Source organism: Python bivittatus, unplaced genomic scaffold (assembly GCF_059951505.1).
Source record: "Python bivittatus isolate LINGU-HERP-01145 unplaced genomic scaffold, Pbiv_v1 ctg000850_np1212, whole genome shotgun sequence".
Classification (NCBI taxonomy): domain Eukaryota; kingdom Metazoa; phylum Chordata; class Lepidosauria; order Squamata; family Pythonidae; genus Python; species Python bivittatus.
Window position 1 is genome coordinate 8369353 of NW_028277112.1, and position 17974 is coordinate 8387326.

Consider the following 17974-nt stretch of genomic DNA (forward strand, 5'->3'; position numbering starts at 1 on the left):
GTGTAGCTTATTTCAGCGGAAAAAACAAATAACTAGAAATTCTGTACTTTCTGTTAAAAAAAATGCAAAATTTTGTTTTCATGTTTTGTACTTTGGGTGTGATTCATAGCCGTACTTGTTTCCATATTTGGAATTATATTGAAATTGGAAGGTAGGCATATTCATGGATAGTTTAATTTTGGCCCCATTAGTTTTAAATCAGCAGTAAATTTAATATCAGTCTGATATGGGAGGAGAAAGTGAAGCTCTGAAAGCACTTCGGAGTGTTTGAACTGAGAAAAGTGTTGCAGGTTTTCAGGCACCTTTTGGGTGAGAGAGGCAGGGGAAAACTCTCCCAAGCAGGAGTAGGAGTTCCAGGGGAAGCCCTCCCCTTAAGTGACTTGGGTGGGAGTGGAGGTTGGGGAGCTGAGGGGAGGAGTTTGGAAGGGATTAAATTTGATAGCTGGTTTGTGGATGGTGGGAGTGGTGGCTATGTAGTGATGTCAAAGCAGCCACAGGCATGATTGAGTAGTGAAGAATTGGGGTGCTAGTCTCATGAGCCATCTGCTGCAATTATGAATGGAATAGAATCATAGGGTTGGAAGGGACCTTGGAAGTCTTTTAGTCCAAAATAGAATAGAGAGAATGGGGTAGAGAAGTGGGGAATGCATTAATGTGGTGATGTACGGATATGGCAGAAGATGGGGACAGGCTGCCTTCTGGGAATGGAAGTCTTGGGCCAGTTCCTACTTCTGTCTCCCAATTCTCATCTGGGGAACCATGTAGCAGGGCTTTAGTATACCTTTGGCTAAATCAGTTTCACTAAAAACTTGCAAGATTCCAAATATTTTTTGCAGAATACCTGAGCTATCTTTTCAGATTGTGTTATATGCCTGAATACAGAAAAGTATGTTGACTCCTGATGTAATACCTGATAAATAACGAAATAAGTAGTTATAAAACAAACTAAGAGAGACATGAAATATAGTAATAGCTTGCACTAATCTCCAGATAGTTTTAGCAAATAAAAAGGGCAAATTTAGGATTGACGTCTCTAAAATATTTTGAATCAGTTTAGAGACTATCCAGGAATAATATCATTCTGGTTTACCAATCTGTTATATAGGCTGTATAAGATGTCCTTTATGATGATTTTCAAATGTTGGAAATGCTTTCAAAGCAGATTTCCTTCCTCTGCAATAAAAAAGCAAAACAGCATTGAAAGTCACTGTGGATGTAATCTCTGATTTGTGCACATAATTTAAATGTTGATTCCTTACAATCTAGGCAAATGAGTTAATCAGTTTCTTGTTTGGTGCAAAGTAACCATTGTGTGGCCTTTAATGTCAAATATTGGAGAACCAATGCATTATTGGGCGGCCAAAAAGAGTGAGGATGAGGGTACATTACGAAGAGATTGGTAACCTTTGCATAGTAACAGGAATGGACTTTGTCATGCAGATGTGGTGACCTCTAGTTCTTTAGCTGTTGTTGAGCTTCAGCCCCAGCAACTTCAGTCAGTATAGCCAATGAAAAATGTTGGGAATTGTATTAAAGAAGTAGGAAGCCACTAATTATTCTCCCATGTTACTTCATCATGTTTAATTCAATTGTCTTTTTGAATAGAAAATACATTATTTTTAAAAGAACAGGAGGAAATTTCTTCAAGAGTCTCATGTATTTTCAGATATGTTGAAAGTGGTCCCAGAACATTTCAGTGCATCCCTCAAGCTATGCTCCTGGAATTAATGTATCAAGTTGAACACAAGTCTATTGAACATAAAGGAATTTCCAGCAATTGGAGATACCATACAGTTAAGAACTCTGATCCTGGGAAACCTTTCTTGATATATAAATGTATATGCCTGGGGGTTCTTTAATAGTGTCTGTTAAATATGTGCCTGTTGGGGTATGACCCAGTGGTTATGCTGATCTTGTGGGTAAGCTTAGCTGGCATTGTTTTTAATCACAAATTTGGTGAGTTTCCCAAAAGAGAGCTAGAGGACGCAGTCAGTAGTGCATGTGGAATCATTTGTTTACATAGCAAGCTGTCAGTATAGAAAAGATAGGAGCTCTGTTACCATAAATTCTAGGGATGATACAGGATTTAAAAGCTTGTGATTAAGTATATTATTAAACTCAAGATTTTTTTTTCTAATTCAATTGACAACAACAATGAATGTTAAGGAAATAGATATTCTTTGAAGACATGCTTTTCAAAAATTTTTAAATTACAAAGATCAAGACTTCCTCAAGTTGAACTTGTTTCCTGGTGACTACATGGAGATGTCAGCATAGCTTTCTTTGGAAGCTAAATGAAATTGCTTTGTCATGGCCACCTTATAAGACTTTTTTGACTTCCCTGTCTAGCCTGCACCCCTTTTCTGGTGGTCTAACCAGGTCTGACCCTGCTTAGCTTTCTTCAGATTAGCTAAGGATGACTAGGTGCTGCCACCTGCTGAGACAGATTACACAAAATTGTTAATATCTAGATACCTTAAAAAAAAAAAAAAAAGAACAGAACAGAACAGAACAGAACCACATACTGGATATACAGAAGATAAAGCCCAGGAACTTGAAATGTGATTTACTCTGTAATGTCAAAATAGTTGAAAATATTATAAATTGCACACAAGAAACTTTTAAACTCTTCAATGTTTTCAGTTACTTCATGGGTTGGATTGTTATTTTATATATATTTGGAATTAAGACAATATATTAAATGGAAAAGTGACAGTATCTAGTTCTAAAATTTAAATGCCATCACGCAGAGGAACAAACCACAAGCATCTTTGAAAAATATTCTTTCTCTTCTAAATCTGAATAAAGTTTCCATAGAGTATATTAGAAGATAACGTTTTCCAATGTTGTGCCTGCATTTAATTTTATTTAAAGTAACAAACATAAATTTATTTCATATGTCTTGAACTTTAGATTAAATTCTGCTCCACCAAAATTGTTGGAGAAGCAACTGACCTTGAAAAAGACAGAGGATGAGAAAAGCACCAGTGACCCTGAAGACCTCTTTGATGATATCTGACTTTTCTGGAAGAAGACTATGACCTTACTACAAGCTGCTAAAATGCAATCTATTATCTGTTCCAAATAAAATATTGTACATGTGGCACTGGAGGGAGTTATTTGTACTGTAAAATAATATTCAATAATTGTTTTATCTTTTGCTAATAAAGGTTGTACCCATGAATCACTAACAGTCAACACTTTCCATTCAATACTTTACAGATTTCAGGAAGCTGATCTGCTTCCAGTTGATGTGAATGAGAAAAGTTGATCTATCCTCAGGATTAGGAAGGACAATTACTAATCCATCAAAGTGGCAACAATAAAAACTGGGAAGAAAGATGAAAGACTACAATCCATGGCTTCAGACAGAAAGGTGTCTTGAAGTCTCTATAGTGGTTTTATGAGTAACAAAAAAATATTTCCCAAATTGAGAATACATACACAGTGTCCATATCACTCTAGACATTCATTAGAGAGATATCTTCTTTCTGCTTGATCATCACTTTTAAATGTTCCGAATTATGTCTCTTGCTACACAGAAAGTTATTTTCAGGCCTTTACTATGTTTCCTTCTCTGTAATGCTCCTAGCAATCACTGTTTTGAGAACAAAAGCAGTGAACCAGAAGTACAACTTCTGCAAGCACTCTAGAAATATCAAAAGCAAGGGTTTCTTTTGACATTTAGAGATATGGCATTCCCATCCAGGACTCAGTTTTGGATGTAAGCATCTGTTGTACATTGCATTTTGAGTCGGAGAATTCTTATAGATTAATAATTGAATGATTCAGTAATTACATATTGTCAGATATGCCAGTTTGTCCCCAGTCTGGTACCTGGGTATATTGAAGTAAAACTCCCAGAACTCTCAGTCAATGGGAAAATTCTGACAATTGTAAATCTAGGGCATCCTGAGACCATTAGGTTGGGGGAAGTCTGCACAAAACTTTGAAAAAAAACGTATGATAGTGGTGGAATTGTTAAGATGTTGAATTAAGATTGAAGAGACCCATGTTCTGTCCTGAGCTATCAAAGATCACTGGATGACTTTGGACCAGTCACTATCTCTCACCCAACTAATCTCATAGGATTGTTCAGGATTTTAAAAAAAATGGATGAAAGACTGCTATGTATATTTCCTTGACCTGGAGCAAAAGTGGGATTATAAACCAATAATGAATAAGAAAATGGGCACATGTGTCTGCAGAGGGGACTCACGAGGGCACATGACAACATGTGTTTAATGATGCAAGTTTATAATGCAAGTTGTACAATTGTACAATTTACATACAGTCCTCGGTTAAAGACCATTTGTTCAACAACAGTTCAAAGTTACAACAGTGAATAAGGAGACTTACAGCTGGTCTTTGAAGTTGAGGCCATCACGGTCACATGATCGCAATTCAGGCACTTATCAACCAGCTCACAATTGCGATGGTCGTAGCATCCCACTGTCATAGGATCGCCAATTGCTACCTTCACTGCTGGCTTCCAACAAGCAAAGTCAATGGGGAAGCCAGCAGGAGGTTGCACATGGCAATCATGTGACATCGTGCCAAATGATCATGTAGGATTTGCTAACAACTGCAACTGAAACTGCTGGAACTGCTGTCGTAAGTTGGTGCAGTCATGCAATATCACGCTTTACGACTGCGTCACTTAGTGACAGAGTTCCCACTCTGTACTTGCCTCAGACCTTGTAGCCCAAGCATGTAATTGAAGCATTTATGTGATGATGTCATCATACACATACCCTGTGATGTCAACACAGTTTGTTACAGACATCATTGGAAACAGGCCAAATTAGAAATCAGAAGCATGTGGGAAGCCATTAGAATCCAGCTTGCCATTGAGTTGAATCTATCTATCTTTTATCTCAATGAACCTAAATTTACTTTGCTTTAGCAGTCTGAAAGTTATTTATCTGCTTATTGTTTTTCCCATTACTTTTGCAAACTACGTGACCTTTGAAAAATTGCCTGACAGATTTCATATAAACACAATCACTGGGTGTTTTGTTAGTTCAAGTGTTCTACTATGAGAATTATTTTAGTGTTAAGCATTTATGCCACATACACCTATAAGAAGCAATGTTAGGTCATTTTAACACTTACATCGCTTAATTTAACACTTAATTACAGAGTAGCTGAGTGTGGTTCTGCATATCGTTCTGGTCATGTCTACTAAGCATGTATCCTCTGTTAGATAAAACTTTTTTGTTGTTGTTCTTTTTTTTGTCCTGTAAGCTTTGTATCTCCAGTCTCCCCCTCCCCCCACTAAGCTTATATGGTCTTTTCCTTCTTTTAATACGACAATTAAAATACAGTTTTAAGTATTAGCTTTGTTAGTCCTCAATGAAGCAAAGTCGTTTTTAAAAATGTCTAGAATACTGAAAGTTACTTTGAAGGGGCCAGGCACAAGGACAAAAAAGGCAAAGAGTTGCAGTATGGTTTCTGATGGAAAGGACGGTATGAAAATAACCTCTGCTTGCTATAATTTCCCTCAAAAGAAGTCTCTTGGAACTAAAACTAGCTTTGACTAGAGGAGTGAGGAAGGTCAGCCTTTTGGACATTGTTACTGGCTATCTGGAGCAAGGAAAAAAAAGGGTCCTGTGTATGTAAAAAAGAGGAAAGTGAAACAGATCTCTAGTTCTCTTTCAAGAGAACTAGCTTGGTCATATGATTGTAAGGTGGTTTTCCAGATATCAACCGTAATTTAAAGAATTTTAGCTGCAAATAGGATTTCTTATTGTGCTACATACAAATGTTGTACTCTTCTAGCAACATAAAACACTGAGTTGTAAAAAGAGGATCATTTGATCAGAAAGATTACTGTTGCATTATGAAATATAAACTCCAATTACTAGTACAGAGGTAATCACCCCATTCCTTGAATTCTGGTCTGTAAGTTACAGGTCAGGGGTAATTGGATCCAACCAATAGGGCACTCTAAAGCACTGCCCAATTTCAGGAGGAAGAGGAACTAGAGGGGCTGTAAAACTCCTTTTGTAATATCTTATTAGTAGCTATGTTAAGGAAGGTTTGCAGTGAATGCTTTCCTACTTGGAAATGTTGAAGTTTTCCCATGATATCAACAATGAAATCCCATAGCAAAATCAAACAAAACTAATAATAAAACAGCGACCACTGATAAATCCATGAACCCAGCACTGTGCTACTATACCAAGTAGTAATCAGTGCAATTAGTTCCATATAAACCTCTTGTGATCCAAGTGGCTTCCTTCCACCAATGCTCGGGCAACTGACTTGGGCAGTATATGTGCAGCTCATTATAATAGTTCTAGATGTCACATATGCATGTATATAATCTAGTGCATGTTCTCATCTTTTCACATGGGGTGCCACTGGCATATTTGTGTAAGGTAATAAAAGCATTTTAGATTGCCATAATTACCTGAGATAAAAGAAGAGAACTCCAAACTGTTTACTTGGTTTTTCAGAGAGAGGGCATCCCACAGTTAAGACTGTTCATTGTCCAAGGTTTCCTACTCATCATACCTCCATCAACCATTCCACAAACAATTTCTATATCAACCTCTGCCAGCGTGGAATCCTCCTGATTCGTTTGAACTATTGCTTTCCAACCAACAGTTGTGCTAGGACTAGGAATTCTGAGAGTTGTTCCAAAACATCTCTAAGTATACTTCTTGGGAGAGATTGCACTAGCAACTGATTTCAAAGTTTCCAGGCATGATTGGACTACGAGTTCTAGATTTTAAAAAGCATTGCAGAAACATGTTTTTCTCTGAAATCTTGAGTACATCCTTGAGGAGAAACCTGGTTCTGGACTTTTGGAACATTGAATTAGACCAACTACCATATAAAACACTTCTCTGGAAATGGAAAGGAAATTATTTTTCTAAGCAATCTCAGGCACAAATGTTAATTCATCCACAAAGACTGAAACGAAGCTTAAACCTGGATTCTGTTTTAGGAACAAAACTCTTGAATCTGTGAACTAATGATCCATTGTAATGATACAAGTTGAAATGTTTTCCTTGACCTTAAATAGCTGTTTCATTTCTAGAATTAAAAAAAGAATTCCAGGAAACCTTATGTTTTGGTGCCCTTAAATTTTATGAAATTAAGCATTGGGTGTTTGGTGATGACTGTTGGCGTCGCCTAGCAACATCAGCACTGCAGGGATTCCCCTTTCACTCTATCCTAGAAAAATGAATACTGTGCTTGGGAAGCAGCAGAGAAGATAAGATCCAGAATCTGAAAACATGCAGTAAGAAGTGCCAGAAGATGCATCACGGAGCTATTGTAGCTATTGACAAACAAGAGGGTGCCACTCTGTATGAAATCATAGGCTGCGTGTCCAGACATTCCCAAGTGTACATACATGAAATGTAAATGTTGAAGATCAGCCTTCCTCTAACCTTCAGCTGTCTGGGATTACAGCTCCCATCATTTTCAGACAGCATAGTCATTGATGGAATTATAGTTCAATGCATCTGGATTGTACCACATTGGGACAGCTCTTGTAACAGGAAGAAGAAATGGCAGGAAAGTAGTTTATTGCCTTCAAATGTATTTCAATAAATCAGATTCTTTGGAATAATATTTTTCTTAGATGTCACAGGACCATTAATCTTTTTCCTGTTGAAAATCAGCATAAGTACTCTTTTGGGTCTGGGGGATAGCAGGTTGGGTAAAGCTGGTCTAGATTTTCCAGTTTTCTCAAGCATTGGCTCCTGGTGTAGCTTTTCTCCATGACCTACCAGTGTTGTAATGGTAAATTTTAGAGTGAAAGAATGTGGTAAACTCTATAGCTACACCCCCAGCGGATTCCATAAGCATACCCTGAGATATGCATATCTATGCGTATATAACACAACACACAGGTTAGAACCTCCCCTAATTTACTTCTCAGAATTATGGATTATTCTAAATAACATTACTTGGGAGCAAATTCTGTTGGACTCAACTAAAACTGGATTGGTTTAACAATATTCTTATCATATATATATATATATATATATATATATATATACACACACACACACACACACACATACATACATACATACATACATACTGGGTATACCAAAGTCAGGCCACATAGACAATTTACTATATAAATTACATTAAATGTTTGGATCGGTTGCCATTTTCTTTTAAACACTTGCTTACTCATTTGTCGGATGACCTCTGAACACTCCTAGGTACAGTAATATTTTCTCTAAAAAAATATTAACAAAATTAATAAAATGCATTTCAATTGGTCTATGGGAATCTGACTTTTGGTACATCTTTGTGTGTGTGTATGTGTGTGTGTGTGTCTGAATATATTCTCATTCTAGGACATAAACAATAATAAAATGCAAAGTTTTGTTACCATCTCATGTATTTGTCTCAATAAATACAGTTAAAGTGGTACAGAGGCAGACAATGGGTATAATTTCTGTTCAGACAAAAAAGTGCCATTATGAAAAACAAAACTGCTTTTTACATGCATGCTCACCAGAAATTTTTGTTGTTATTTATAGCCATTTTCTCATGTAACATGTAAATGAAACGGCTATTAGAAAGAAAAGAAGTGGAAAAGAAATCCTTAGCTTATTGAATGATGTGGAAATAGCTGCTCTTCAGATAACATAACGAGATTTCAAAAATGCAACTGTGTTGTTGAAGCACAGTAACATTTTGATGAATTGTTTTGGTGGTTTTTAATGGAAATAACTGCACAGGAATATACAATAGCTGCTTCTTTCACTGTCCTTGATGGGCAGTAGAAAACTGTTGTAAATTGGCAGCCTTCCAATCAAGTTAAATGTATTATTCACATTTGACTTTGGGAGGCTGTTAGCCAAGGTAAGTCATTTGGATTTATGACAGCTATTCAGCAATGAGGTGAAGTATGAACTTGTCTTGACACGTAGTTCACCTGGAGAATTGCAGAGCACAATGCAGTGCTTCTGCAGAATTAACCTTTTTTTTTTTTTTTTTGTGGCCAGGACCATCTTATTCTTTCCCATGAAAAGTTAATGAAACAAAAACAATGGCTATAAGATAGGTTGATGAAAGGTTAAGTACACGTAAAAATTAACCAATCAGGCCCTTTTGCAAGAAAGATGACCATGTATGTTACTAGAAATACACACTTCCACCTGTCTGCATGTCTCACAGGGATAATGAGGCCAAGGAAGCTTGGTTAATTGGAAGAGACAGCTATTCATGGTAGAGATATGTATTAAAGAAGGTAAAAAGATTAATATTCTAAATTAGGGATAAATAACCCATATCACTTAATGCTCCCTGCCCCCAAGCTTTGGGTGCGGTCCTTAGAGTTTCTCCAAAAATTGTTGCTGAACTGTAACTTTGGATACACTTTGTTGTTGTTCAGTCATTAAGTCGTGTCCGACTCTTCATGACCCTGTGAACCATATCGCGCCAGGCCTTCCTGTCCTTCACTGCCTCCCTGAGTTTGCTCAGCTTCATGGTCATTGCTTCAGTGCTGCTATCTAACCATCTTGTCCTCTGCCGTCCCCTTCTCCTTTTCCTTCACTGTTTCCCAGCATCAGGGTCTTTTCCAAAGAGTCCTCTCTTCACATTAGGTGACCAAAGTATCTAAGCTTCAGCTTCAGTATCAATCCTTCCAATGAGCAGTCAGGGTTGACTTCCTTTAAGATTGACTGGTTTGACCTCCTAGCAGTCCAGGGGACTCTTAAGAGTCTTCTCCAGCACCACAGTTCAAAGGCATCAATTCTTCAGTGCTCAACCTCCTTTATGGTCCAGGTCTCACAGCCATACATTACTACTGGAAAAACCATAGCTTTGACTATGCGGATCTTTGTCGGCAAGATGATGTCTCTGCTTTTTAATATGCTGTCTAGGTTTGCCATAGCTTTCCTTCCAAGGAGCAAGCATCTTTTAATTTCATGGCTGCACTCTCCATCTGCGGTGATCTTGGAGTCCAAATAAATAAAGTCTGTTACTGCTTCCATTTCTACCCCTTCTATTTGCCAGGAATTAATGGGTCCAGATGCCATGATCTTGGTTTTTTTAATGTTGAGTTTCAAGCCAGCTTTCACACTCTCCTCTTTTACCCTCATCAAGAGGCTCTTAGTTCTTCTTCACTTTCTGCCATTAGGGTGGTATCGTCTGGGTATCTGAGGTTGTTGATGTTTCTCCCTGCAATCTTCATTCCAGCTTGTGATTCTTCCAGCCTGGCATTTCTCATGATGTACTCTGCATATAAGTTAAATAAGCAGGGTGACAGTATACAACCTTGTCGTACTCCTTTCCCTATTTTGAACCAATCGGTTGTTCCATGATCGGTTCTAACTGTTGCTTCTTGGCCCACATACAGATTTCTCAGGAGACAGGTAAGGTGGTCTGGTACCCCCATGTCTTTAAGAATTTGCCACAGTTTGTTGTGATCCACACAATAAAAGGCTTTTGCGTAGTCAATGAAGCAGAAGTAGATGTTTTTCTGGAACTCTCATGCTTTCTCCATGATCCAGTGAATGTTGGCAATTTGATCTCTAGTTCCTCTGCCTCTTCGAAACCCAGCTTTATATCCGGTAGTTCTCGATTCACATACTGCTGAAGCCTTGCTTGTAGGATTTTGAGCATAACCTTGCTAGCATGTGAAACGAGCACAATTGTGCAATAGTTTGAGCATTCTTTGGCATTGCCCTTCTTTGGAATTGGAATGTAAACTGACCTTTTCCAATCCTAGGGCCACTGTTGCATTTTCCAAACTTGCTGGCATATTGAGTGCAGCACTTTAACAGCATCATCTTTTAGTATTTTAAATAACTCACCTGGAATACTGTCATCTCCATACTAGCTTTGTTGTTAGTAGTGCTTCCTAAAGCCCACTTGACTTTACTCTCTAGGATGTCCGGCTCAAGGTCAGTGATCACACCAGCATGGACATCAGGGACACTAAGATCTTTCTTGTAGAGTTCTTCTGTGTATTCTTGCCACCTCTTCTTAATCTCTTCTGCTTCTGTTAGGTCCCTGCCTTTTTTGTCCTTTATCATCCCCATCTTTGCACTAAACGTTACTCTGATACCTCCAATTTTCTTGAAGAGATCTCTAGTCTTCCCAATTCTATTGTTTTCCTCAATTTCTTTGCATTGTTCATTTAAGAAGGTCTTCTTATCTCTTCTTGCTATTCTCTGGAAATCTGCATTCAGTTGCTTATATCTTTCCCTTTCACCCTTGCTTTTCGCATTCCTTCTTTCTGCAGCTATTTGTAAAGCCTCATCAGACAGCCATTTTGCTTTCTTGCATTTCTTTTTCTTTGGGATGGTTTTGGTTGCTGCCTCCTGTACAATGTTATGGACCTCTGTCCATAGTTCTTCAGGCATTCTGTCTACCAAATCTAATCCCCTAAATCTATTCATTACCTTCGCTGTGTAGTCACAAGGAATATGATCTAAGTCATAACTGAGTGGTCTAGTGGTTTTCCCTACGTTCTTCAATTTAAGCCTAAATTTTGTAGCAAGAAGCTCATGATCTGAGCCAGTCAGCTCCTGGTCTTGTTTTTGCTGTCTGTATAGAGCTTCTCCATCTTTGGCTGCAAAGTATATAATCAATCTGGTTTCATTATTGATCATCTGGTGATGTCCATGTGTAGAGTCATCTCTTGTGTTGTTGGAAAAGAGTGTTTGCTATGACCAGCTTGCTCTCTTGACAGAACTCTATTAGCCTTTGCCCTGCTTCATTTTGTACTCCACGGCCAAACTTGCCCATTATTCCAATTATTCCTTGACTTCCTACTTTAGCATTCCAATCCCCTATGATGAAAAGGACATCTTTTTTTGGTGCTAGTTCTAGAAGGTGTTGTAGGTCTTCATAGAACTGGTCAACTTCAGCTTCGTCGGCATCAGTGGTTGGGGCATAGACTTGGATTACTGTGATGTTGAATGGTTTGCCTTGGATTCGCACTGAGATCATTCTGTCATTTTTGAGGTTGTACCCCATTACTGCCTTTCCCACTCTCCTATTGACTATGAGTGCTACTCCATTTCTTCTAAGGGATTCTTGCCCACAGTAGTAGATATAACGGTCACCTGAATTAAATTCACCCGTTCCCGTCCATTTTAATTTGCTGATTCCCAAGATGTCGATGTTCAGTCTTGTCATCTCATGTTTGACCACATCCAGCTTGCCTTGGTTCATAGCATTAATGTTCCAGGTTCCTATACAATGTTGTTCTTTACAGCATCAGACCTTCTTTTCACTTCCAGATGCATCCACAGCTGAACGTCCTTTTGGCTTTGGCCCAGCCAATTCATTCTTTCTGGAGTTACTTGGAATTGCCCTCCGCTCTTCCCCAGTAGCATATTGGACACCTTCCGACCTGAGGGGCTCATCTTCTGGCATCATATCTTTTAGCCTTTTGACATTGTCCATGGGGTTTTCTTGGCAAGGATACTGGAGTGGGTTGCCATTTCCTTCTCCAGTGGACCACATTTTGTCAGAACTCTCTGTCATGACCTGTCCACCTTGGGTGGCCCTGCATGGCATAGCTCATGGCTTCACTGAGTTATGCAAGCCCCTTCGCCACGATAAGGCAGTGATCCATGAAGGGGTTGGATACGCTAGAAGGAGAAAATTATTAGCTACATGGGAGGTGGAGCGATCATATTAACTGTCTTAATTTTGAAATGAAATTAAATGAAACCCAGTCTTTGTGCTGGCTTTGTCTACCTCCTGGCCCCACACACTTGAATGCAATCCCCAGCACGACACTCAAAGATGCAATGCAGCCTCACACACATACACACCACTTTACATGCAGATCAGGAAGAGCCACCGCAATATGTTCCAGCTAGGTCACTGCATTTTAAGCTGCATTTCCAAATACTGGAAATATACTACTAGAAGGAAATAGTTCTGTAATCACTAGTGAATCATTATTTTTTAAAAAATGTTTTTCTCTTCTTTGTATCAGAATATAACTTCTGAATTTCCATGGGAAGCCAGCATGTTCTTTTTCTTCCCTGATGTGGTGGTTAACATAACTGTAAAAAGTACTGGAAGATATTTCTTTCATCCCCATTTTTAACTCCCAACATCCTGGTGAGGTTTGCTTCGCTGAGAAATAACACCCCAAATCATTTACTGAACTTGATGGGTGTGAGGACTTGAGTCCAACCTTCTAACCACCATTTCAGTCTTTTCATTTTTGCTTTTTTTCAAAGTCTGCTATAGATCCCATATTTCCAGATGGATTTTGGATGTGCCTCCTCAACAACAGCATTTAAACAAGGAAGAAGCAGAGAATTATGCCGAATACTTACAGAAAGTGAAGCTTCTTCCATTGTAATTGCCTTAGTATCTCACATCTAAATTCTTCCAGGAGTTCACATTGCTTCTAAAGGCTGTACTTGTGTCCCACTGCATTATTTAGCTGAGTTATATTAGGCTGATTCTGCCTTAGTTAAAAGAATAGAATTTTAATTTAATTTAAGCAGGGATTGTATAGTCTTTGGAACAAGATATAGGAATTGAAATAAGGGGTAGGGCTGGGGAATGCCACTGCTTTAAGAAATCCACTTGTAAAAATTAATGAGATGATTAAATCAACAGCACCCACTTTTCAGACTCCTGCAGAAGCCTGACAGAAGTTTTCCTGCTATAATGAAGAGTAGAAAAGTGCTGTCCTCATGCAAAGTCCAAAACAGTTCTTTTGATTCATCAACAAAGAGTGTACATCCCTAATAAATAATTTGAAGACTATTCTCTGCCAAAAGCTACATTCAAATATACAGTATCTTGGTTTAGCCACATGTCTCTAAAACAAAGCCATCTGTGCAGATAATGTTGCTTGCATTGTCCAATGGGTCACAAGATGTAAGTTGGAACAAAAAAGTACCCTGATGGCAAAATCAGTAGGTTTCTGGAAGGGTTCGGTATATTTGTGCTTGGCTGTTCGTATTTCCCTGAAATAAGACTGGTCCATTCAAACTTGGTCTCCTGGTCCATAAAATTCTGGGCTTGAGATTCAACTCAAGTTAACTGAAATCATTTTATCTACACTGGAGAAGATGGGACAGGGTGGTATGTAAAAATATGTTCTTACTTTTTCATTGTCTATTTCTATTCTTCTGGAATTATGAATAAAACATAATTTACAAACAGATTGGAATTCTGGCATATATCTTCTTCATGAGGAATACAGTCTATTGGGAAATTGCCCTGCATAATACTCACTTTAAAAAAAAAAGGAGGAAAAGAATCCAGGTATGCAATTCTTATTTAGTTAACAAGGCTTGCAAAGAACCACATATTTAAACATTTGTAAAAGGTGTCATTTAAAAAACTGATTGTTCTGAAGTTAAGATCTTGCAAGGAAAGTGGAAATATGAGTCATTATTTGTGAATGCTTGTTGCTGGGATCCCTGATACAGGGAAACGAAAGCAGAAGTCATAAGAACAAAATAAGTCAACTAGTGCTGAGATGTGTAGTAACCTTGGAGCGGTTTTCTGTGTGTTCAAGCAAAAATCTGAAATGTATTAGGATCAGTTCAACTTTTTTTCTGTAACATGTAGGAAACTCATTCTTAAGAGAAAAGCTGAAAGCATCATATGAAAGGATGACCGCTTATTTTCATTAGGGTCTGAAAAGAGCAAATTAAAGAATCAAACTGTGGTCACCTGTCATCCAAAGCTGTATCCTCACTTACGCCACAGCTGTAGCTTTGTTACGCAAGGTTATTGTGGCATGTGAACAGGCCTCTGGCTTGACTGGAAATCTGAAAACAAAGCCATGTTTTATTTTGGTTGGTTATTCCTGTGGTTTTCTAGCTTCTTAGCAGTGAAGCAAGCCAGAATCCCAGTTTGCATGTCTCACTAAGCTGCCTAGCAAATTACAGATTGCTTGTTAGCCATTCTCAGCTGTGGGATGCACCCAGTAGGTCCTTGCATAACTTTTCACAACTCAGCTAGCTTGACTTTTGAGCATAATGTGTAACTTGGTCCAAAGGTTCAAGTATTTTCCATAGAATGAGAGGTTGAAGTAAAAGAGACATTTGTTTGTTTGTTTCTTTAAAAATACAACTGCTTGGGAATATGACACAATGAAATTGCATGCTTTGGATATCAAATGGATTTTTTCCTTGTTCTATAATAGTAGAGATCAAGATGATCTCAGTAGGATGGGGGAAACCATTCATTCATTCATTCATTCATTCATTCATTCATTCATTCATTCAAATTAAACATTTGCAGAAACCCTGATATTAAAGCTCTCAAAATGAAATGATTTAATATTTTTCACAATCCTTTTATATGCCAACATATTTCAATTCTCTATATTTCTCTAGGGACTGTATTTGAAAATCTAAAATTAATTTCTTATATTGTTTTAATACAGTGGTATTTGTACAGTGTTGATTAAAGATTATTAACACTCTAATGTTTAGATAACTTAGACCACTAAAGATAAAAAAGAAAGAAATATTATATCAATATTAATTATGATTTAAAATGTCAATGTTAATGAGCATAAGATTATTAACCTTATTCATTCAGAATCAAATACAACATTAAAAAACCCACTGCAGATTGCATCAAGGTATTTGTTGTACAATAAAGGTTTCAGTCTTAAGCTGATTACTTAGTATTAAGGCCTCCACTGTACTATGTACATTTCACAACAATATAATAAAAATATTACTATTAAAAAAAAGAAAGAAAATCTAAAGGTCATTCCTGAGAAGGTCTGACCACGAATCACCAGACAACCAACCTTAGGTGATTACCCCTACATGAAGTTACAGATTCACTGCTCTAAGATGTAACAGCCATGACTTTAAAAAGCTTTAAAAGAACAATATTCTTTTTAAATTATTAAACAAGTAAATAAAATATCCTTCAAACTGAGCTCAATTCTGTAACTTTTAAGATATCTTGCTTCCTAACTAATTATTAGAAACAGACACTTTCTGTCTGTTGATGTAATCAATTAATCAGTGCAATGTTAGCAGTAGCTAAAGTAGTAGCAATTTTACCACAGTCTAACTTCATCTTTTCCCAGTTTTCTATTGTTTTTGAAGCATTGTTTTTGAAGTGTATTGGATGCAATACACTTCAATGTGTGTAATTTCTTAATACCATGAATCAATATATGCACAATTAACCAGCTGCTACTTTCAATTCCAGAAGAGGCAGAACTAACTAGGCAAGTAATTTGAGATTATGTACAGAAATGCATTGAGATTGTTTAGTATGGAAGTTACCATAAATGATATATGTTCCAAATGTTTCTCTTAAAATCATAAGGTAATAGTCACAAAAACAAATATTTATTGTCAGGGATTCTCAGTTTTCTTCTCCATTTCTTTGTTAAGAAGATTATGACTTTTATTCTTTCTCCTATTAGCTACAGCAATTTAGCAAGATATATAGCTGTAGTACCTAATTTTCTGTTTGTCTCTCACGTTAGCTCATTATAATCTGAATGCATTGTGAAGTGGACAAAAATATGATTTGGATTTATCCAGTGTGAAACTGGCTTAGTCATGCCCAGATGGTGGGTCTGTTGTCCATTAACAGAAAAACCTCAGCTGAAGGCCTTGAAGACATTGTTAGGCTTCTCTTGGGTTTAGTGACTCCAAATCTATTTCCCAGATAGTTCACTTCATATTATAAATTATAATTCACGCTTTACATAGCAAGTGTTTTCTTGAGTGAATACTGAAGGAAAAGACACACTTTTTTTTAAAAAAAAAGTCATGAACATCACCAGATCTGTAACGGCTTTGGGGCAGACTAGAAATGCTACTTGTTCTAATTCATATTTGGTTATTTTTAGTGTTTGGTGCTTTTTTGTTACTCTAATTGTTTATGTGAGAATATTGTCCATTGCTCTGAATGTTCAAGTTACAATTTGCTTCAGAAAAACTGTAGCCTGAAAAGCAGGCAATAAATCTATTAAATATTATTAAACATTTCCCAGAGGGGGAGCCATGCTGGTCTGTTGCAAGAAAAATAACAAGAGCCTTGAGGCACCTTAAAAATTAATACCAAATGTAGTTGGGGATCAGAGGTGATGAACAATGGTCCACCTCATCAAATGCAAACAAACTGAGGTCCATTAAAGCTTATTAAACTTACTGATCTGTAAGTATCCCACAAAATAATTTGTAATTTTTAAAGGAGACTCAGAACCATGGAAATATATGTCCCTCTCAGTGTTGTATTAACTGCAAACAAAAGCATAGGAATATTTAGTTATTCCATTTATATCTGTGTTTTCAAACTTGGCAACTTTAAGATATATGGACATCAACTCCCAGAATTCCCCAGCCAGCATGCTTGAAAAGTTGAAAACACTGATTTATGTACTATTGTAATTAAATCAAGACTTCTGGCAGTGAATACAATATAAAATTAAAACATCCACAATAAATTATCAAAAAAAAATGTAGCATTCACAGTAAACCAATACAATAAAAATCAGCCCATAAATGACACATAACCTCCTTCACTCAATCACCATCAATCAATTATCCAAATAACCTGGAAATGTGAACTGTAAAGTCCATAGCTCTGTTCATACAGCAATTGTTCAGTTCATAGTGCAGGAATAAAGATAAGAGATGTGATATGAACATGGAAAACTATTAAGTTTCATTCAAATAGAATAGGTAATTTTCTGTGAAAGAATCTCCAACCTCTGCCAAAGACTATAGGTGGATTCACAGAAATGACATAAGGTTTCCAAGTCATTCAGAAATAACTAGGAGCAGGAAATGGGATATATGTTATACTTGGTCTTAAAACAGATATTTTTGGTACAACATTATACTAAGTTATTCTATCCCTAGAAGCAAATTCAGATGACAGGCTAGAATTTCAGGGACGCTTACTTTAGGGACATGTTATGAAAATTGCTACCTATTCTTCAGGATGGACTCTACTTTTCTTTTCAAGGCTTAAAAAAGTGAAAAAGAAAGAATGATTGATTCTTCTGTATGCTAGCCTTGCC

The 17974-nt window shown here is 37.2% G+C and overlaps 1 protein-coding gene across 4 annotated transcripts in view; it reads left to right on the plus strand.

The window, feature by feature from the left end:
- XRCC4 (X-ray repair cross complementing 4) overlaps positions 1-5324 on the plus strand; it is a 147078-nt gene extending 141754 nt beyond the window's left edge. For 2 of the 4 annotated variants that reach the window (XM_088129952.1, XM_088129951.1), the window contains exons 8-9: positions 1667-1793; positions 2914-5322. In XM_088129952.1, coding sequence (XP_087986078.1) covers positions 1667-1793; positions 2914-2976 — 190 coding nt within the window. In that variant the 3' untranslated portion in view covers positions 2977-5322. Of the gene's footprint in view, positions 1-1666; positions 1794-2913 lie in introns of all 4 variants that reach the window. The other 2 variants (XM_088129955.1, XM_088129953.1) reach the window with 2 other exon arrangements.
- Positions 5325-17974: the final 12650 nt, after the last annotated feature.